The sequence below is a fragment of the Lygodium microphyllum genome, chromosome 5 (genome assembly GCF_053477565.2).
Source record: "Lygodium microphyllum isolate KBCC chromosome 5, Lygodium_microphyllum_v1.1.10, whole genome shotgun sequence".
Classification (NCBI taxonomy): domain Eukaryota; kingdom Viridiplantae; phylum Streptophyta; class Polypodiopsida; order Schizaeales; family Lygodiaceae; genus Lygodium; species Lygodium microphyllum.
In genome coordinates, this window is record NC_141139.1 from 31,478,004 (window position 1) to 31,502,326 (window position 24,323).

Below are 24,323 nucleotides of genomic sequence, written 5' to 3' on the forward strand. Positions count from 1 at the left end.
GCTCTTGCTTTAGGACATTGAATGCAAGATTGCACTCAATCACCGTAACCAATGGTGGAAGTTGAACTTCTTTGTGTCTCTCTCCACATGGATTGCTTGCGAATTAAAGGCCTTGTGTTTCTCACAAGTCATGGTGCCGATAACGAATAGGGGAGAGTAAGAGAGAGAGACTGTGTGTGTGTGTGTGTGTGAGATGCTTGAGTTTCGACTCTTGAAACTTGAGTCTTGAAAGTTGAAAGAGAGGGAGACTCGAGAGGCCCGAGGGTTGGGGTAAAGTTAAAAGAGCAAGAGTAAGAGAGAGGGGATGGGAGATGAGAATGACACATGGTTTGATAGGATGTGCGATAGAGGGAATGGGAGATGAGATTTGAGAATGGCAAAAGCTTTGATAGAGTGCAGAAAAGCGGAAATGTGAGATTAGAATGACAAATCACAAGTCCATTGAAGATCCAAGATATACTCCATTTCACCCTCATCACCATATCCTCGAAAAATACATTTACATGGCTTTGGCTCAAATTTATTGCGCTCTTCCTTGCAAATGTGCATAAATGCCTCGCAACCAAATGCTCTCAAGTGAGTATACGAAGCTGGCTTGCCCAACCACGCTTCTTTAGAGAATCTCCCTCCCCCCATCCCCCCCCAAAGACCTACTTGGTGACCGGTTGATCAAGTGTACAGCTATCATAATAGCCTCTGCCCAAAATCCATAAGGTAAAGCAACATGTAACAACATTGTATGGACCATGTCTTAAATGGTCCTGTTCATACGCTCTACAACACCATTTTGGGGTGGATTGTAAGGGGCGGTAAGCTCCCTTTTAATCCCTTTACTGTCACAAAAGTCTTGAAAGGCTTTGGACACATATTCCCCACCATTGTCAAAGCGAAGATACTTAAAAGTCTTGCTTGCCTAATTTTCAGCAAGTGCTAAGAATTTTTTAAATTTACCCAAGGCCTTGTCTTTAAGACAGATTGGATAAACTCGTACTTTGCATGTGGCATCATCAACAAAAGTAATGAAATGCTTCTTTCCCCCTAGAGATAACCCTAGTATCTAACATACATTTGAGTGCACCAACTCTAATGGTAAAGACTTTAGAGAAAGAGATTTTTTATGTGACGTTTCAGCATGCTTACCATAAATACAATGATCACATTGTTTAAAATCAGCATACCTCAAAGATGGCAAATAACCCAAACAAGAAAGTACTTTCATTCCAATTTGACTCATATGTCCCAACTGGCTATGCCACAAAGAAACACTTGGCTACTTAGTTATGGCGACTACATGGTCACGCATGCTAGATACATGCAAAGGATACAAAGTATCACTTTTGGAGCCCTTGGCAACAATGCGAGAGCCCTTAAGAATTTCCCATTTGCTCTCCCCAAAGGTGGTGTAATAGCCTTCACCATCTAGCTACCCTATGCTTATCAAGCTCTTCTTAAGCTAATGTTCATGCCTCACATTATGCAAAACAAATACGGAGCCATGCTGAAATTCCAATTTTATACTGCCAATACTTGCAATTTTATATGCACAGTTATCCCCCAAGTGGACAACACCATGTGCACCACCATTGTAGTTAGAAAACTGATGGCATGTACTAAATGTGTGTATGTCAAAGATTCTTCATGCCAATACCTTAACTTTAAAGAGACACCATCCAGGTATTTGTAGAAATGTTTATTAATCACATAAGTATTGGCCACAATATCATTTCACCAATTATGTGTTATTGCATTAGGGATATGCTCATTTCGTGAGATGCACTTCAAACTTTCCTTATTTTCTCTTTTGTAACAATCTCAAAGTTGTTTTTGCACCTGAATCAAGTATCCAAGTGTGCATGTCATCGTCAGAATCTGTAATCAATGCATGCGCACTCAAAGAAGAAGCAAGAAGTACATTACCATCACTGTCATTCTCATGAGCGACTGCATTTACCTCCTCTATCTTCACACTATTTCTCTTTGTAGGCCGGTTTTTTTCTCAGCCTTGTTGTCTTCAAGGTTTTTGCTTTTGCCTTTCTCTTTCTTCAAGTGAAAAGAGTCATGTTTGTAGTATCCTCCAAAGCAATCAGCTAACTGAAAATTGAGCTGAACTCGTTCAAATGTACAGACATGGCTGTCCTTCCTTCATGTTAAGGTCCAGCAACTTTTTCAACCAATAAACCTTGTTGCTTGCACTTTTTTTAGCATACAATTCTTCAAGTCTTTGCCACATTGCATATGTAGAATTCAGCTTCTCAATGTTAAAGAGCAAGTTGTTTGACATTGAGAGCTCTATGGTAGAGCGTGCAAGCTCATCCAAATCATCCCACTCTTCTTGTTCCATATCTGCTGGTCTTATTCCCTTCGCTTTGATAGGCTTCACCTGTTTCTTCTGCAAAAAGGCAATATAGCATTGTTTTGCCATATTGCAAAATTGTGTGCACCCTCAAGCTTCTTGATGTGCAAAAGGTTGTTGCTGTCACTATTTCCAGCCATGATTTGCAACACTAAATTGACTCAAAAGTTGGCAAATGCAAGCCCAAATGTCACACAAATGACCAGGGTACACTATAAGTACCAACCAACAATGAAAATCAAAAAATTTCAGATCTGCAAATTGATTTCCAGAATTAGAGAATGTCTGCTTCTGCACTCCACAAGCAATTACAGCCACATTTATAGGCCAATGCACCAATTACATGTGAAATCCCCAAAATTCTACTCCAATTTCCGCTCCAAATGCATTCTCAAGCACAAATTTGACGATTTCGGTCAAAAGCCCTGAATTTTCAAAAGGAAATCCACCTAGATTGCATCAGTACATGTACCCAAGTGCATATACCATGCAATTCTTACACAAATTGATGAAATTAAGCAAAAACCGCAATTTTCTCAGATCCAATGTGCACAAATTTCAATGAAATTGACAAAATTTCACTAAAATGTGAAAAGCCCCAAATTTCCTAGGAAAATGTGCACCAAATTTGCAATTTCTGAGTTTGATAGTGCTATTCTGCATCAAAGTCATTTTCAACCGTATAGATTTGAAAACTCGGTATCATCAGATACACATTCGACTGGAGGATGTGCAAAGACAACTTTCAAGACATCTTTTGGGTTGTGTGAGTTTCTCACATAGTTGTTAGGTACGAAAGGCACAATACGGTACTAAATAGTACCTTATGATTTTATAAGGTATGATATGATATTAGCACCCAAAAAAAAAACTTGATTTTTTTAAAAACCATAAATCATTAAATAATAGAAGGTGTGTTTAAAGTGGAAATAGTCATTTCATTACAAAATAAAATGAATACATGAGGGTGGCCCTCATGGTCACATGTGTTGTGCATAATATGCAATACATCATACAACTAGAGTCTAAAGACTAGTACATACGTGGAAATTGGATCATAGTGACATGTGGACACAATGATAATAGATACAAAAAAGAGAGAGACCTATAAATCTATAGACTATAATGAGGCATCACTATTATCATCATCATCATCAAAACGATTTGAGAGCTAAAGATGACTCCTCAGAGTCACATGATGAGATACCCTCATACTCATCCTTACTGATGAGGTTACCATCATCATTAAATGATGGCTCCCTAGGCATCGGCTGTGTAGGCAAGGGGAGGATGTCATCATGCAGCACAAGATGGAAGCTACTAGAGCCTCGCCTTACATATGTTTGCAAGCTACTTGAACTACCCTCCTCGATGTCGATGGGCACCAAATGACCATGCCCCTGCTGCCACCCAACCGAACTCCTTGCCCACGAGCACACTGACTACAAGTGTCACAAGTATCTCCTGCTATACGCTCTCTATAGAGCTCAGCAAAGATTATATCTTCCTCCTCCTCATGCATCTCCTGATATGCACTCGGAAGAGTTTCGCCCATCAACTTGAACGTATCAACATTCACTTACACAATGAACATAAGATTGTAAACGCTATAGTCCAAATTGTAAAGCATGAACTTTAAAGTTTAAAATGACAAATTTTAAATTTTAGAGTTAAGTATTAACCTGCTTTGTACTACCCATGCTCATTATAGCCCTCAATAGACTAGCCACTCTAACTGTCTTGTGCTAAGCCGATTGCGAATCTTCGTGTAAATGAGAGAATAGGCACTCCAGTTTCTCTCACATGCACCCAAAGAGCAATCTTGAGCAAGGACTCTCATGGCTAAGGGCTAAAGGGTCTCCAATGTGTATCCAACGTTTTACCACTAAAATAGAGACTTCACAAGTGACTCTCCCCTCCAGGTGGAATAAGGAAAAGCCATATGCCCTCTCTTATCTGCATAGCATCCTAGCTCCTCCAACACTATATTGTGGTCATCCACAAGGACCACACAAGTCAAATAAACAAGCTAATGCAAACAGAGCTCTCTATCATCCATGACAACCGGCAACTTGTAGGCTGGATATACCAATGCGACAAAACCATGAATGGGCTTAATCATCCATGTCCATCTTGTGTCTACTATCTTTAGAATATGTGCACACTCTGTCTCTATGATTGTCGTGCAAGCACATGCCTCCACCAATGCCGCTCTAAAGAAGTGAACGAGAAGGCCCATGGTCGACCCCTCACAATCACTCATACGTAAGACCCTGTAAAAGGGAATCACGACAATGACAATGGCACAGACTTTCTACCGAAATTGCTCATTAAGACACAAGCGTTGCATGGTTTTGGCCTCCTCTATCTCATGCTCATCCCACTCATTCCCATAGAGTAGACACCACTGTCTAGCACACCGCTCCTGATAAAGGCACTTGAGCAACAACCATATGTAAGCAAACTGAGCCGAAGAAGGCTTCTTCAACTCGAGTGTGCTATGCTCACATACATTGCAAGCACCATTACCTTTAACGTGAAGAAGGTGACAACTGATGTAGCTTTGCGGACCACCCTCTTCACCCACTTGAGCTTCTCAATATCCTCCATGAGCAAGTCCAAACAATAACTTGCATATGTAGTCCACACAATCATGGAAAACTCGGCCTCAAGCAAACGGCCCATCTGACAATTCAATGCATTGTCAGTAACAACTCACATCAAGTTCAAGGAACCCACCTACAACCAAAAATCACAAGTAACAATACTAAAGTTGAGCCTTTCAAGATTCAAGAATCGAGAGAGAGAGAGAGAGAGAGAGAGAGAGAGAGAGAGAGAGAGAGACTTGGGGGGAAGAGAGAATCGAGATAGATTAGAAAGAATAGGGAGATAGATAGTTACACATAAATTATAATGAAAGAAAGTTAAACAAATTTAAAGGGCAATGTATACCTCAATGATAGCTTGCAGAATGTGGCAGTAGATGATTGCGCCCATCGTTTTCCTCTCCCTCTTGCCGGTATCTACGGCCCCCAAAAGATAAATGCCAAGTGGGCATGCGACGAGCATATTGATGATACCCCGTTTCTTACAATCACTCCATCAATCGGTGAGAATGAGGCAACCATATTTTATCCATCCGGCCCGAATAGCATTAAGGGCTCTATCAATCCTCTCCTCTTCATCAATCTTTTTCATCCTCACGTCGTTATATGAGACACCGATCCATCCTTCACATGGACCCACATTGGCAATGGCTTTTACCATTTCTTTCATTGCTCTTGCTTTAGGACATTGAATGCAAGATTGCACTCAATCACCGTACATGCAATTTCAAGTCATTGCCTTTCTCTAAGAAAGACAATCAATCCACACACATGACCAAGAGCTTGAGAGAGAGAGAATTGTATCTCCGTGCCACATGAGCCTCCACTCTTTGAAGCCAAATGTGGATGTGAAGTCCCCCACCACCAATGGTGGAGGCCTCTCCCGCATCGGTTAAAGATACACCCACATTCCATACTTCCTCATTAGTATACATAGGAGTTGGTGCTGATATGCCACTTCCTCCTCTTGTGGATCCCCCTCTCATCTTGGCGAGAATCTCATCTGCAATGTTTTGAGGGATTTCCTTAGATGAAGCAACTTGTTCTCCCCCCCCCCCCCCCAAAGAAAAGATAGAGAAGACACCGAGTTGCACTACCTGCATAGCACTTTCCGCAATACTTGCACATCCAATGGTGGGAGTTGGGGCTTATTTGTGTGTCTCTCCACATATATGGCATGCAAATTGAAGGCCTCATACTTCTCAAGAGTCATGGTGTCGATATCGAATGGAGAGACCCGAGGGAGAGTAATGCTTGACTCTTGACTCTTGAAAGTTGAAAGAGAGAAAGAGGGTCAGGGTAAAGTTAAAAGAGGAAGAGTGAGAGAGAGAGGATGCGAGAGGCTTGAGCCTTGAGCCTTGATAGGGTGTGGGAAAGAGAGAATGAGAGGCTAGAGCTTCATGAATCACAAATCACTACTCAGATTCAAGATTCAAGAGAAAAAGATGAGAATGGCAAATGCTTGTGGAATTGGTGTGGAAGCATAGAGGAGAGGAGCACCTTTTGTAGATGAGAGAAGGGTCAAACAATCAAAGAGGGGTCAACAGACTGTCAGCTAGATGGAATCCAAGGGGGGTTGGGGGAATTGTGAGAAGTAGTGAGCCATTCCCCATGGCATTTCCCTAGACCATCACTGTTCAATTCAAGTGCATAGCTAGAAAAGAGGATGGGCTGAAGTATCCAAGGCTTCTTCCCATCCCCCTAAAGTGCCATGCAAGATGACATGGATCCATTCATACGCATGCGGAACGCACAGGAATACAAAGAAACACGTCAAATGCGGTGATCAGAAACAATCTCTTTTACCGTATGAATTCGTATAGATACGTACCATATTATATGATACGAATCATACGGTACTGACAATACCCTATGACGTACACATGCAACTATGATTTCTTGTCATACATTTTGGACTTACTAATGCTCTTGCCACTTTTAATCGGATGATGGATTGCATCTTCAAGCCACATAGGGCATTTATGGATACTTTTTTTGACGACATGATTGTCTACTTGAAGAATGAGGCAGAGCATAGAGAACACTTGGGCATTTTGTTCAATGAGCAGCATAAGCATCAACTCCTCATTACTGACAAAAAAAGTGTATTTTTTTGCATAAAATCCACTTTTTGGGGTATATCGTATCGGCTGATTGTCTTCATATAAACCCTGCAAAGTTTGAGACAATATGCTCATGGCCACCATTGAAGACTGCAATGAGATCCACATCTTCATGGGTTAAAGTTGTATCACAAAAAGTGCATACACAGGTTTGCTGAAATCGCATCTCCATTGCATGCTTTGCAGAAGAAAAACGTGTCAGTTAGATAGACAACATTGAAAATTTCAACATTTGAAAGATTAAAGAAAAATATGACTTCACATCCTATGCTTGTGTTGCCCGATCTAAGCAAGTCATTTGTGGTTTAGTGTGATGCATGTGGTAACAGTATTCGGGCTGTTCTTATGCAGGATGGCCAACTTGTGGATTATGAGAGCCTAATTCTCCAAAGTGTAGAGAAGAATTTGCAGATTCATGAGAAAGAGCTCTTGGTTGTAATTCATGCATTGTTTGCATGGAAACATTACTCGTTAGGGGCTAATTTTGCAGTGCAGACAAACCATCAAACTTTGATGTACTTTCTAACACAGACAAAGTTGTCAAAGAAACATATGAGATGGGCAAATTCAGATTGTACATATCGATCGTAAAAAGAATGTTGTGGAAAATGCACTGTCACATAAGCCAAAAATTTCCACCATCATCATGATTTATTACACTAGGTTGGATGCAATAAAGAAGCAATATGCTACTGATTCAGATTTTGCCAATGTTTATGATCAGCTTTGCAATGGCCAAAGGCACGACCACTTTGTGCTAAGAGATGGATTTCTGATGATGTATGGACGACTGTGTATCACAAAGCAGTTGAGACATAGAGTAATCACCCAAAGTCAAGCTCTTTTGTATGCTTAACACACAGGTATTGATGACACCGTTAAGGCAATGAAGCATTTCCTTCATTGGCCAGCTTTGAGGAATGATGTAGAGCAATTTGTAAGAACATGCATTGTTAGTCAGAAGGTAAAGCATGATAGGCAAAAGATACTGGGGTTTTTGCAGCCCTTGCCTATTCCAGATAGGCCTTGGTAGAGCAATGCAATGGACTTTTATTTTGAGCTTCCCAGGATACCTACAAGAAATTATGGAATATAAACTATTCTTTGCACGTTTAGCAAACAAGGCCAATTTCATTCCGGTGAGGAAGAAAACTAAGGCTCATCATATGACATGACTATTTCTACAACACCTCTTTAAGTATCATGATATGCCAGAGTCAATCGTCAATGATCAGCACCCTCAAATGACCACTTTATTTTGAAAGGGATTGTTTGAGGATATAGGTATCATGCTGAAATTCTCATCATCCTTCCATCCGCAGACAGATAGTCAATCTAAGGAAGCAAATTCCACAATGTTGAATCTTTTGAGGTGCTATGTTTCAAACCACAAGATATAGTGGGTGTAATATTTGCCACTCGTTGAGTTTGCTTACAACAACACAATATATAGTTCCACTAGCATTGGTAAGAAGGTACCACCTATCTTGCACACTCAAGATAAGGTCTTTGGGCTGATCAATATGTGAAAAGCTTGGATGCAACCTATGCAAAGATGTAGTATGAACTCCAAGGATCACAAGAAAAGCAAAAGTGGACAGCTAGTCTCCTCCTCCTTGCTAGTATCTTCTTTTGTTTTTTCCTTATTCCCTTTTAACTTCACATAGTTTTCTCAGAGTGATTCAAAACACATTATTATTATGGATCAATCACAATAATCTCTACATTACTAGTAAAAGAGCTTTTTACCATATTTATATTGAGCTAGAAAGTGAGTATAACTGATTAGGAAAGAAACACCTTGATCTTTGTTTGGATGAAAAGTTATATCTCAAAGATACTATAAAAAATAGGACATCTACTTTCTACAATTGCTCATCATTGATGAGGTTTCTTAGTGATAGTTATAATGGTTTTTTAGGATGCATGCTCAATCTTGTTAAAAATTGAAACCGAAGTTTCTTTACTGGAAATCATAGCCGCTCTTCCATGTCTACCCTAAAGTGGCATAGTCTATCATGCTCCCCATGCTCACATATTTTTTTACCGCTCTTGCCTTGGACTGCCTCCACCTTGAGGGTTCTTATTACTGGACACATTCGCTTTATGCTATGGACTCCTGCAGGCACCTGCTATCTCAGACATGTATGTTTTTGCAGTTCATGCTCCATCAAGAGCTAGATTTCTCCATTTGGCAAGCCATCCCATTGATCCTCATCTTCCAAAGTACAAGTTCATAGCTTGCAATCTTCTTCCTCGACTCGGACGGCATCTAAGGACTACATTTTGCTCCCTTGATAACTCTCATGCATCTTCTGATTACATCGACATCCCACTGCCAACTACATTTTGCTACCTGATTCAGGCAAGACAATATAGTCATATTCAAAGCTTCAGCTCCGTTGTATCAACTTTGTTCACTTAGCAAGATTTAGTGCTTCATCATCTTCTTCTTCTATGTTTTCTCAATTTCTCTTCTCTCTCAATGTTTTCCATACACACTCTATGTTCCTCCCCACAAACCCTACTGTCTCTTTGATTTGCTTTCGCAGTAGTCATTTCTTGGCAGGTTCTTCTAGGCCTTTCAAAGCTGATGGCCTACAAGTGGGAGATGAATTTGATGAACAGCCAGCTCAGGATAGCAGCTGAAATGCTTGTGTGATTGGCAAAAGGTCTCGGTTTATGCACTTTTTGTACCCCTTAAAAGAGGGCAGCAAAAGCAAGAAGAGGAAATCGTCTTCAAAGAGCTTCAATACATCAAGATGCACCGAAGGAAGGGCCAATGTAATAGCATGATATTCCAAATGTGGGTAATGAGCATAAGCAAATGATGCTAGTGGGGCTATTTATGTATATGCAAGGACAACTTGAAAGTGCCAATCCAATGCTTTTTGGACAGTTAGGCATGCATGCTAATGTGGGTCACCCAAGAACTTCGGTAGTGGTTCGTTTTTCCACACAATGGTTGATAATGCTTCAGCCATGGGGATGACAAGGATTAAATGTATTTGGTATGCAAGCACCTATGCATGGTATGCAAAGCCAAATGTATCTAGGCATTGCAAGTGGAATGCAAAACCCTATGTATAGTATTATTGGCATGATGCTATGGTACAATGTGGCAAGTGTGGCAATGCGTATATGTAGCCAACTGTGTTTGGGACTCATGATATTAATCCTGGTCATGCAAATGCTCCATATAGTGCTAGTCATGAGGGAATGCAGTCAATGTCCCCTAAGCTTCAGCATTGTTTCACCTATGAAAGAAATTGAAACAAATTCTGACTAGCAAGGATGCACAACTAAAGGCTACATTTCAAATAGGTATAGGAATGCCCAAACAGATTTGCGACTTACCTCCAGTGGTTATATATACAACATTGCCACTTGTGAGAACAATATTTGAGGCATCATCCCCCGCCCTAGCCTCTCCGATTACTGGATATTCACCAATTCCATCAGCAGCAATAACAGCATATCCATCCTGAAAAGCATTAAGGAAATCCTTAAAATGCTGTTCATATGTCAAGTTGATTCAGATAGTTACATCTCATCACATATTCAATGTCATAGCTAAATGTACCACTCTATTAAATAGTTTTTCAGCATTGTCCCAGTTTCCTATAACACACTTTCTACTGAAAGATTCAATAAGATGCACTTCAGGTAACTTCATTATTTAATTTTTAACTGGAGGGCCTGTGGGTTTATCATACGAAGAAAGGTAAAACTCGGGCTCCTTCTACCCAGGTCCCCACTTGCATAAGGACCTATAGCCCTGTAGCTTATGGAGTCTCATTTTGAGACCTCAAATTTCAATCTGAAATCACCAAGCTGTTGAATCAAAAAGTTCTGATAACAATTCTATAATAATCTCTGGTATTTAAAATAAAGATGTCATTGAACAAAACACTTTAAAGCTTAGGATTTGCCTCTATAAACAATCACAAAGAATCAAAACAGCAAAACACTCTCCTACAGTTTCAATCACTCAATGAGAAAGAGGCAAAAAGCCACAACTCAAAAATCACTCAATAGAAGAGGGAGTCAATAATGAGATATAGACACATACAAGACTGATGAGACGTCAATCTATGTGGATCTATGTGCTAAAACATGGGCCACTCAACACAAAACTGGGCATGATCAAAATGGAGCTGGAAACTATAGCTTGACAACCCCTCTCAATATGACATATTACGAATAAGATGGAGATAAGAACCAAAAAGAAGCTGTGGTGAGAATCCAACGAGAGCTGTGAAAGGTAGCTGATCAAGGCTGCTCCAAATGTCTTTCAAGCCTTGGTAAAGATGTCGGCCACACTGTCCTAGATAGGGATATACTAAATAATGAGTCATGACCGACCACTCAATCTGTTTTCAAACAAGATGGTAATGGATGTTGTTAGGAGTCAAAATCCAACTCCACATCTTGGCCCCTATGCCATGTCTTGGAACCCATTTCGCCATGCGTGCACAAAAGTTTTAGGTCAGCCACTACATGTTTCATGGTCAGCTAGCATTCATCATCTGTCTGCGAATGGAAGGACGAAGAGAATTTCAGCATGGTACCCATATTCTCAAACAATCCCTTCCAAAACAAACTTGTCATCCATGGTTCTCAATCACTCATGATCGACTTTGGCATGCATGATAAACACATGCTATAAAAATAAACATGCCATATGATCAGCCTTTATCTTCTTCCTCACTAGAATGGAATGGGCATGCTTACTGAACCTGCAAATGATGGTACATATCCCATCATTCCCTATAGGTGTCCTAGGAAACTCAAAGATGGAGTCCATAGCAATGCTTTACCAAGGCTTGTCAAGTATAGACAAGGGGTACAATAAACATGGCACCTTCTCTCTATCGCATTTGTTTTTCTCACGCACAATGCATGTACGAACAAACTACTCTACATCATGTCTCAAAGCTAGCCAATAGAAAAAGTGCTCCACAACCTTAACTATAGCGTAATACCTCTATGCCCTGCGAAATGAGGAGCATGACTCTCAATCATCACCTTCAACCTCAATTGCTTTGTAACACACAAACGTCCATGCAAAAAGCCATCTCAAAGTACAAAGTGCTCATGTCTCTAGCCAGTGCAAAGCTAATCATAAAAATTTGCAGAGTCCGAATCAACAGCATATTGATCCTTCATGGCATCCAATTCAGTGTGATAGACCATAGCAACTACTGAAATTTGAGGCTTTCTAGATAGTGTATCAACCACCACATTCTTTTTTCCATCGATATACACAATCTGGAAGTGAAACATAGAGACGAAGTTTTCCCATCTAATATACTTCTCAGACAATTTTGTTTGGGTCAAAATTTAATGCAATGTCTCACGATTTGTTTACACAGTCAAATCAGTCCCTAAAAGATAGTCTTTCCATCTCAACAATGCATGAATTACAGCTAGCAATTTCTTCTCATAGACCTGCAAATTCTTCTCTACACAATGGAGAACACGATTCTCATAGGCTATCACACAACCATATTGCATTAAAATAGTCCTAATGTTGTTACCACATGCATCACACTGTAGTACAGAAGACTTCCTAAGATCTTCACAATATAAGCACTCAATGTGAAGTCATCTTTTCCTTTAGCTTTTTAAGTGCTGAAATCTCTAAATAGAACACCCCTTTTGCAAAGCATCCAATGGAGAAGCAATTTTAAATACCATTGAAAGCGAAAAGGCTAAGCTTACCTGCCTTTATGGCTGATTTCGATGGCTAAGCTTAACTTATTGTATTGAAGACAATGAAGTGGCAAACATGCTCGATATGGTAAGAACATAGGCCCAAAAAGTTGCAAACTTCATGCACATTTCGGAAGTGTGGCCACTTTTCTTATCATTGATCATTAGCCAATGCTTACGCAGCTCATTAAACACTACATTCAAGTGCTTTCCATACTCCTCCTCGTTCTTTGAATGCACTATCATGTCATCAAAGAACGTACCCACAAATGCTCTATGTGGTCTAAAGATTGTATCCATCAATTGAATGTGGCAAAAGCATTTGTAAGCCCAAACGATATGACAAGAAACTCATAAAATCCAAAAGATGTCCTAAATGCAATCTTTGGAATGTCTATTAGCCTTATACTAATCTGATAATACCCACTTTGGAAATCAATAAGGTTGAAAATAGCTGACCACTACAATCTATCCATGACATCATCGACCCGAAAATTAGACATTGATTCTTGATCATGGTCTTTTTCGAAGCATAGTAGTCTATGCACATATACCATGAGCCATCTTTCTTTTGGACCAAAAGCATGGGTAAATAGTAAAAGAGATGGGCTCAGCTGAATCATCCCTTTTTCTAACAACACGTTCACTTGGCTTATAATCTCTTATTGGGTTGCACTCACCATGTATAGTGGCTTATTAGGAGGGCTACTTCCGAGGATGAGATTTATACCATGATCTTCTAGACTTTCAGACGGTAGCCACCCCTAAAAGCAACTTGGAAAAGCAATCAGTCTACATTTTTAGAAATAAAATGTGATCCTTATCCAATTTGGACATGCTCCCAATACTTTGATTATCAACCTTATCCTTAGTGAAAACCAAGTACACTGAAAGATGAATTTTCATTACTTTAGAAATAGCAGTAGCCAATACAACAAGGACAAAATGCCCTTTCAGTTTTACATCCAAGGTATGGGTCTTGCCCTTGTTGATCTAAAAATTCATTACATCTTGATTAGCTCTTTCACACAGCCCCAAAACAGCAAATTCTCAAAAGTTTCATTAAATGGAGAGCGATTCTAGAGAGAGTGTGCGTCTTGTTGGGTATTTCACTCACGCCTCACTTACGCCTACGCTCACATCGGAGTGTCGGTGATCAGTAGGACACTGGGGCACTTTTTACTCTCGGTAGGAGAGGTTTTTTCCCCAAGACTTATGGTATTATTTCGTATGTGCTTATGACACACACTTACGGGCACTTACCGTGTTCGGGTGTGAAGACCCCCCCTACAACCCTAAGGTTTAAGGGTTGTACCTTGTACTTTCAGTTTACACTCTTTCAGTCTATTGCATTGGGTGTCGTGCTTCACTCTCTACTGTCTACTGTTTCAGCTTAGATCCTACCTCCACTCTCACATTTGGTATCAGAGCAGCATTGGCTCTGTTGAGCTCAGCTCTGGTCAACATTCGGGACTCTCTGCTCAATCTGAAGCACTAGACGTCAATTGTTGTCCCACCAGTATCATGCTCGCCAATGGTGCCCATCAGCAGTCGTCAAACAGCCACCAGACGTCCACTAAAACAGTCGCAGCCTGCCTTAGCCCTCGCCTGCTACACGCCCCACTAACTGTTGCACGCCCCGACTATCAGTCACATTGCCCGCCCATCAGACGCCATGTCAGCCGTCAGCCGTCAGCCGTCAAACGCCACAACACACCACTGCTGCGCCGCCCGTAACCCGTCAATCGCCAGCGCTGCACATCAGCTTGCTTGCGACGTCTGACGCCAGTCAACCCGTACCCGTCGAAGGCATGCCTGATACTCTGCGTTTCTTTCAGCTATTTTTTAGAATTTTTAATCTCTTGCAATTTCTGCAAGCAAGGGTTCTTGCGCAACAGGCAGAACATTCAGAAACGTGTCTGGGACACATTAAATGCAATTTCTGGACACAGTCATCAAAAATTTTTGGGGCTTTTATGTTTTCTGGGAACATTGGCATACGCACTGCAGTTACAGTCACTGATAGACTGTTTTGACAAACCCGAGGCAAGCAAAATTTGGGGATTTTGTTGGTACAATGTTGCTGAACACTGATTGCATGTTGGACTACATGCATAACAGACAATTTTGACAAAGTGCAGCTCTGTACACTAATTGCAGAAAGTTATTTCCTGCAATTTTTGGAAATTTTCAGATTTCCAATGAAATTCTGCTTCGACATTGCTCTCTTGCATTTTCGGTAATTGAAAAATCATGGCAAATTAGAGAGAAGATATTTTCACCTATGTATCCAAGGAGGACAGATTGATGGAAATAACTATTCACTTTGGTCCTTCATGATGAAGAATGTACTTGTGGCCAAAAATCTTTGGGATTATGTCAGTGGAGAAGAAGCTCAGCCTGGAGTTGTGGCTCCAGCTACTCCTCCTCCAGGAGGATGTGCACCACCGGCACCTCAGCCTGCTCCACTTCAGCCACTTCCCCAAAGAACAGCAGCTCAAAAAGCATGGGATACAGGGGATGCACAGGCTTTGTCACTGATTGCATTGGCAGTTCAACGGTCAATCATCCCCCACATTCATTCAATAGCTTCTTCACGAGAAGCTTGGCTACCTTTGGAGCAGATGTTTGCAGGCAAGAATGAGACTCGCATCTCTTTCCGAAAGAAAGAGCTAGAGACATTGAAAATGGATAAAGGTGATTCTATTCAGGATCACTTGAACAAAATTCAGGACTTGCGAGAGCAACTCATGAATGTTGATGAGTACTATTCGGACGCACAGATGATATCCACCACTTTGAACTCATTACCTCCTTCGTACTTGGCTTTTCATACGGCCTTAAACCTCACAATAAGGATTGCCGCGCAGCCAATCACTTTTCTTCAGTTAGTCAGTTTGCTTCTAGAGAAGGAGCAAACAGGGAGGAATAGTGGTGTGGATGCTATAGCCTCTAAGCAAGCTTTTATGGCTAGACAGAATGGCAAAGGCACCCAAGTGAAGAATGCTCTGCAGAGTTCTGGGACTTCTAGCACATCCCAGGCAAACAAAAAACAAGGAGACACGCAAGCCAAAAAGGGAAAATGCCATTATTGCAAGAAACCAGGACACTACATCACAGAGTGCAAAAAGCGCATTGCCAAAGAGAACAAAAAGGAGTCAACAATGTCTGTTTCTTATGCTCCTTCCACTGCTACGGAGTTTGCGTCCTTTGTTGCAGACATGGACTATTGTTTTTACACATGCAGTTATGACACCTCTTGGGTAGATCAAGCATTTAGCTCTACTAAGAATGCGGGCACTTGGTTTTTTGATAGTGATGTTTCTAGGCATATTACATCTCGCAGAGATTTATTTGCATCTGTTCATGCAGCTCCAGTTGGCAAGTCTGTGCAGTGTGCCAATAATGCATCATACCCTGTTAGAGGTATTGGGGAGATTGTGCTCACAGCCATTTATGGCTCTATTCTCCGCCTACATGATGCTTTATTTGTGCCAAGCATAAAGAAGAATATGCTCTCTATCTCTTCTTTGGCACGTTGTGGATTGTAGGTCACAATTGATGATGACCGATGCATGGTGAGAGACAAAGAACACATGACTTTGGTCTTGACAAGCACTTTATGTCATGGTTTATATGAGTTGGATGCTGTTTCAGTTGATCAGTCAACCATGGTTTATATGAGTTGGATGCTGTTTCAGTTGATCAGTCAACATACTTAGCATCCACTTACTCCTACTATGATTTGGCAGCTTGATGCTCTTACAGCGTACGCAGATGCTAGATGGGTTACCTCTACTGGAGAGACCTCCTGAGCACTTGTGCGAAGGATGTATTTTGGGAAAAATGCATCGTTTTTCGTTTCCCCGTGATGTTGCTTTTAGATCAACAGCCAGGTTGCAGTTAGTGCATTCAGATGTATGTGGGTCTATGCAGACAAAGTCATTGGGAGGATGTTACTATTTTGTGACTTTTATTGATGACTTTACTCGCTTATGCTGGGTCTACTCTTTGATCAAAAAGTCAAAAGTGTATGATGCATTCTTGGCTTTTCTTGCACTTGTTGACTGGTTGTAAAATTAAGACTCTCCGTTCGGATCGAGGGGGGGAATACATGTCCTCTATGCTGAATTCTTTTTTGAAGCAAAAGGGCATTGTCCATCAGTACACTACTACTTATACTCCACAACAGAATGGGGTTGCAGAGAGAAAGACTCGGTCACTCATAGAGATGGCCAGATGTATGCTGAAGGCAAAGAGCTTGCCTCACAGTTTCTAGATGGAAGTCGTCATGTGTGCTTGCCATGTTTTGAACAGATGCCCCACCAAAGCATTGAAGAAAATTACACCTTTTGAGGCTTGGAACAGCCGGAAACCTTCTATTGGACACTTTTGTATCTTTGGGTACCTTGCATATGCACATATTCCAAAGGTACTTAGGAAAAAGTTGGATAACAAGGCTGTTAAATGCATTTTTATGGGATATAGCAGTGAGAGCAAAGGCTACAGACTCTATGATCCTGTTTCTAAAAAGGTGTTTGTCAGTAGGGATGTACTATTTGATGAAAAATCAAAATTGTCCCTAGCTGGTTTAGATACATATCAGGCTGCCCGTGATGTACATGAAGGGCTGTTGCCCATTACATTTGGTGGTTCAGTTGGAGTTTCAGCAACTGAACTCAATGTTCAGCCAGCTACTCCTTTGGAAAATGCAAAAAATCAGCCATTGGCTGATCTGAATATTCAGCAAAGTGCTCAAACTGAAATTCAGTAAGAGCTTATGCACAATCAAGAGGCAAGACAAATGCCTAGATGGTATTTACAGACTATGAAAGATAGTCATTTGGATGCACCCATGGCTGTCGTACTAGAAGGCAAGCTTGTATGCATGATACTGCACATACCATGGAGTTCGTTATGGTAGCAAGCACCTTCGATGATGAGGAGCCTGAATGTTTTGAAGATGCATAACAGAGTGTCCATTGGCTGGCAGCAATGAAAGCTGAATTGGATTCTATCACTAAGAATCAAACATGGGATTTGGTGTCTTTGCCATTTGGGAAGAAAGCCATTGGAACAAAATGGGTCTACAAGCTGAAACAGAATGCACATGGATCCACTGACAAATACAAGGCAAGGCTTGTAGCTAAAGGCTATGCACAGAAAAAAGGCATTGACTATGAGGAGACATTTGCTCCTACCTCCCGTATGATGACCATCAGGTCTATGGTTGCTTTGGCTGCTCGTGATGGATGGACTGTGCATCAGTTGGATATTAAAATTGTATTTTTACATGGGAAACTTCATGAGGAAGTATATGTACAACAGCCCATTGGTTTTGCAGTTGAGGGCTTGGAACACTTGGTATGTAAGCTAGAAAAAGCTTTGTATGGTTTGAAACAAGCTCCTGGAGCTTGGTATGCAAAGATAGATGCTTTCTTGCTTAGCCACGGGTTCATAAACAGCTCATCTGAGTCTACTCTTTATGTATGTAAAGAGGGGGGATCCATGCTGATCATTTGTCTTTATGTTGATGATCTCTTGCTTATTGGGTTATCACAATCAAGATACATTGGTAAACTTCTTGAGAAGTTTGGCTTACAGGATTGCAAGCAAGTTTGTACACCAATGGAACCTGGACTTAAACTGTCATTACATGATGACAGTGATTTGTTTGATATACACACATATGCTCCAGCAATTGGATGTCTTATTTACTTATGCAACACTACATACAGTTTGCAGTTTCAGCCCTGAGCAGATATATGCATCAGCCACGCATGTCACATTGGCAAGCTGTTAAGCGTGTCTTCCGTTACTTGCAAGGTACTAGATCTCTTGGATTACTTTATGCCAAGGGGGAACCACTGCAGTTACATGCTTACAGTGATTCTGATTGGGCTGGTGATTATGATTCACGTCACTCCACTAGTGGCAATTGTTTCTTTCTTAGCTCGTCTTGCATATCTTGGCTTAGCAAGAAACAGTCCATTGTTGCCACATCGTCATGTGAAGCTGAATACAAGGCAGCTTTGACTACCACAGTTGAATGCCTATGGATTAGACGCTTGCTTACTGATCTGGATGTATCTGTTACAGAGCCTACTCCTTTGTTCATTGACAGTCAGAGTGCCATTGCAGTGGCACGGAACCCAATGTTTCATGCACGCACGAAACACATTGAGATACATTATCACTTTGTCAGAGAGAGGCTACATGCAGGTGATATCAGTCTTGTCTATTGTCCTACCACCAGCAATGTGGCAGACATCTTTACCAAAGCTCTTCCTCGTGAGAAATTTGAAGCATTTCGCCATGCTTTAAATTTGATCTCCTTTGGTGGCGGATGATCCTTGTACACTTGATCACTCTTCACTCCAGGGGGGTTTGTTTGGTATTTCACTCACGCCTGACTTATGCCTACGCTCACATCGGAGTGTCGGTGATTAGTAGGACACTGGGGCACTTTTACTCCCGGTAGGAGAGGTGTTTTTTCCCCAGACTTATGGTATTATTTCGTATGTGCTTATGACACACACTTACGGGCACTTACCGTGTTCGGGTGTGAACACCCCCCCTACAATCCTAAGGTTTAAGGGTTGTACCTTGTACTTTCAGTTTACACTCTTTCAGTCTATTGCACTAGGTGTCGTGCTTCACTCTCTACTGTCTACTGTTTTCTGTGCTGAGTTTCGATCCTACCTCCACTCTCACATGTCCCACATGCAATCCCTAATTTGGGAGAATCCTTCCACATCTAAGAACAAACAAGCTGCCCACCATTCGGGTTCGGATCCGTCTCTGGTTGACGATACACACCAACACCTCCCTCAACCTGCTCCCGCAACAGCCACCGTCTCTTGAACTACTCTACCCTTGAGCATTTTGTATATTCTCTCGTTCATTTACAGCATTGATTAATTCACTTCAGAGTTATCTTTCTTCTTTGTTTGTGTTTGTGTTTTTTGCATTCCAAGTTTTGCATTTTGTGTCTTGCACTTAGCGTTTTGGATGTAGGGTTTGAGTTTTGTACATCGCTATCTGAGTCTTTGTGTCTGAGTCGTGATTGAACATTTTGCGTTCCCTCAATGCAAACCCTAGCATATCTTCACATAATATCACAGCCGGTGCTCTTGTAAAGGGTATCTTGCAAATATTGAGGCTTGGTTTTGTGCGAGGTACATGGACAACACGTAACTGATTCATAATGTCTCAAACACCTTCTTCTCAAGATCCCACGATGTCTTATTAGGCTTCTCCATCATTGGAGACCCCCAGGAGACATTATGGACTCAGCAAGGAAGATGACACCCTACCTTCACCTTCACCCTCTTTTTCTTCTCCTGTTCCAGATTTTAGTCTCTTGATATAGAGGAGTTGAAAAAGTACTTGTGGATTATAATAGTTGAGCTTACATCCCTCCTGCCAGCTTTGCTACTCCATCCGAACCAATTGGCAAGACTAACCACCTCTCCGATCATGGAGAACATATAATATTTGGGACGACTAGCCACCCATCTTCTTCATCTCAGCCAAGCCTAGTGCCAAGTTCCTACAACCCCTTTGAGTTGTATGAATCAAAACCCTCTCTCGTTTTTTCCTTTTGATGTGCAAGATCCGGATCATTTTTAGTATGTAAACTTCAATAGAGGGGGCTCTCAAAGCAGTCATCCTTCATCAGGTATATCTACATCTTCTGTTTCATTTGAGCATGTAAATCAATCTTCTCAAATCCCTCCCATCCCACCATCTTCTAATCCACACCTCAATTTCCTCTTTTCTTCATTCCAAACCTCATATTGCACTCCACTTCCGCAATGTGATCCTTCTTTAACTTTGACATATTCTCAATATTTTTATTATCAATCTTATCCTTAGTAAAGACCAGGTACACCAAAAGGTGATTTTTCATTACTTTTGAAATGGCAGCAGCCGATATAACAGGGACATATTCCCTTTCAACTTTACATCATAGTTGTCAGGTACAATACGGTACGGTACGATAAAATATGGTACTAAATGGTACCTTAAGATTTTATAAGGTACGGTATGCTATTAGTACGAAAAAAAAAATTAACTTGATTATTTTGGACTAAAGATAATAGAATAGATGTTTCAAGTCTAAATAGCAATGCTATTAGAGTATATAAGATGAATACTTGAGGGTAACATGCCAAAATTTAGTGCTCTATATGCAACATGCTCTACTACTATCTACAACTTACAACTACATAGATGGGAGTAGATACATCATACATGAATGATCATACAAATAAGAGAAGTGTGGGCTTGAGAGAAAGAAGGTTGAGACTCAAGAAAAACTGTTTGAATCTCAAATAACCTAATCTCATGGGAGAAACATATTAGTATAAGAAGCATTTAGCTCATCCCAAAATGCAGTTCGAACAGGAAAAGATGTTTTCATTAAGTTGATACCTGATGGTACTAATACATAAGATACCGTACCTAAAGTATGGTATAGTATGAAATCTTTCATACGTGGTACTAGTGCAACTATGGAACTTGAGAGAGAGGGAGAGACTAGAGAGAGAGAGAGAGAGAGAGAGAGACTTGAGAGAAAAAGTGGGTATGAGAAGCTTGAGAGAGAGAGAGAGGCTTGGAAGAGAGAGAAATAAGAAAAAAAGAAGAAAAAAAAGAAAAAAAAAAGTTGTAGGCTTGAAGGAGAGTGGCCAAAAAGTGTTTATTTTTTCGTAGTAAATCGTACGGATACGTACCGTACCATACTGTACGGACTAGTCCATACTACGTACAGAGACAACCCTGCTTTACATCAAGTGTATGGGTCTTACCCTTATGCTGAATAGTAATCACTTTTGCACGTGAATGTGTCACTGTATGCATATGGTGGCACCATGGCATACCAAGCAAGATATCACAACTCTTAAGTGGAGCAATAGATAACTCTTTGCTATCCACATATCCCTGAATGTGCAACCAAAGCTTTCCAATGAGCGATGTGACAAGCTCTACATGGCCTTTGCATGCCATTCCAACTTCCCTCATGGGTCCCATCTCATCCTCCCTAATGCCCTAGATAGGCTACCATGTCTATAGAGATGAAGTTGGCTCATGCACCATTATCAAAGAATATCAATACATGCTAATCTCTGATTTTGCCCCATGCTCTACATAACTCCATAGTATCATGACTGGGCTCATCACTAACAACATCGGGCACTAACATTTTGGGCTTCTTTCCCTTAGAATCTCCCTAACAGTCCTTTGCAATATGACCCTCCTGTTCACAAATAAAACATTTATTTGCAGCCATTCATTCCCTAGGTTGTACCAATGATTTCCAGCTCTTTCTTTGCTATTTTGACCTCTTTTCAGGTTGATTTTCAAACCGCCCCTCTTCTCAATCTTAGATAACTTTTCATTTAGCTTTTCCCCACTCTCTTGAAACCCCGAATCCTTCCTACGCAGCAAAGCGTCAACTATAGCAGCAATCTCTACGAGTTCAGACATGCTAGACACGAATTTTATGCAAAAATCCATGATTCCCTTGGGCAACCCACATACGTACTTTTCCATTTCCTCATGAAGAGATACCAAACGATAAGAAGTGATGGACAACGATACATCCCAAAACTTCTTATTATATTGCTCTAAGTCCTTGCATTCCTTTGCATCAAGCTTATTCCAAGTCGTCATGATGTCCACCTCAAAAAAACTTGTCAACCAATTCGATACAAACATTTGCTTGAATTGTACCCATGTTGACGGTGCTCTTCCTTGCATCAAGAGTGTGGACCACCACTGCAATGCATTCCCCTTCAAGAAAGTGGCTACCTTCAGAATTTTAGAGGATTTGGTGAAGTTTCCCCCTTAATAGGCTACATCAAACTATTGAATGAATGTCAAACTTTGAGCCTATCTTGTGCACCATTGAATGACTCAAATTTCACTATCTTTCCACCCTTATCATAGTCTTTGCTGTCCCTTTGGGAGTCAAGTTGTCATACACTAGCTGTTGCAAATAGTTTGCTGTATTTACATCATGACCAAGCCCAAAAGAAGCATTTGCACGACCAGCACTCCTTCCTTGAGGCCCATAAACATTGGGAGATGCCTATGTTTATCAAACATGCCACTTTGTGCCCCGACCATCAAACCAATGTTGTTATACATAGAAAACAACAACATTTTAAGCTTGTCGTCCATCATGTGAGTCTTATCCAAGATCACATATTGCATTTTCTTCTTCCCCATGTGAATGTCCATACTGAGAGCCATCATCACTACTTGATTCCATCTCACTGTATCAAGACAACTTGCTGTAATTTCTCAGCTGAGGACAAAAATCAGCACTAACATAAAGCTTTGGCTTGCAATGAGGTGCCTCAAGCCCACCAAATCAAAGGATTGAGTGGTGTCTCGGCAACGAAACCGTGAAACCAGCCTTCCTTCACAAATAGGGTGGTAAAACCTGATCAAGCACTTAATTACAGCAATTAATAAAAGAGCATGAACTGAAATGCACACTTTACCTTAACAATCTTGGACATTGGGCACCTTGTTGACCCCAAAGCCGCTGCCCCTTGTGATATTTCTTTAACTTGAATTGCCAATTGATTGGGTACAAGTTGAGATTTTACAATCTCTCTTGCTGATCCAAAAGTCCCTTGCTATACAAACAATCAACAAGCAATTTGTGACAATTGGCCCTTGATTTTCACCCAAGACTTGAACAAATCAAACCACAACAGGCCAAATGCAGCCCCAATTCACGACGGATGAGTTGGCATCTAAAATCCCGAACAATTCCTTGAATTTTAGGTGCTGATTTCAATGTATGATACCCTTGATTGATGGCATGGATCCCAAGGTGGCTGCTAAACCCTAATTTCTGCAGTAATTTAGGGTTTACAACAGAATTCTCACTAATGTCCACCAAATTGACTGAGATATACTCCAAATAGCCAAGAATTACTAAGAATGGCTGAGCCCAAGCTGGAGAAGGTGAAAGAATGCCGAGATGAGAGAGAAATCAGAGTCTCTTCACGAGAAATCCCCAAAACCAGCCTGTTGCTTGCTCCAACCTGCATTAAATGCAATCATCTACTATCCCAAGGTCCCAAAAAGCTAGGCCATTTGCAACCTAGAGTGATTCCCAATCTCAATTGACCCTTTGGCTGGCATTAATTAATTAATGCTAGTTCCCAATGTCACCATTGACACTTAATGGCCAAATGGCTGTCCTAGGGTCAAAACTCACACCAATTGACAACCCAAACCCAGGCGGCATAACTTGCTACAACTTTTAGGGTACCTTTCATTTCGTACCCACATAACTCTTTTATATTATTCTCTCCCTCAACCCTCTTACACTCCGTAGCTTCTACCTCGCATCCCACCATTCCTTTGGCATACAAAGAGACACCTCATGTTGCCAACATTTTAAAAAATCACTTGCTAGAGCTTTAAAAGTTATTGAATAGACCATGGCCCAATAGTAACTTAGTACTCACGCTTGTGAACTTCTCTATGATGACTTTGCCACCT

The 24,323-nt window shown here is 40.9% G+C and overlaps 1 protein-coding gene across 6 annotated transcripts in view; it reads right to left on the reverse strand.

Annotated features, from left to right (window-relative positions):
- B73 (molybdopterin biosynthesis CNX1 protein / molybdenum cofactor biosynthesis enzyme CNX1 (CNX1)) overlaps positions 1 to 24,323 on the reverse strand; it is a 247,031-nt gene that overhangs the window by 171,868 nt on the left and 50,840 nt on the right. For all 6 annotated transcript variants that reach the window (XR_015690856.1, XR_015690858.1, XR_015690857.1 and 3 more), the window contains exon 2: positions 10,440 to 10,566. Coding sequence is in view for 2 of the 6 variants with exons in the window: in XM_087677661.1 (XP_087533787.1) it covers positions 10,440 to 10,566 (127 nt within the window). In the remaining 4 variants the exon portion in view is untranslated. The remainder of the gene's footprint in view (positions 1 to 10,439; positions 10,567 to 24,323) is intronic.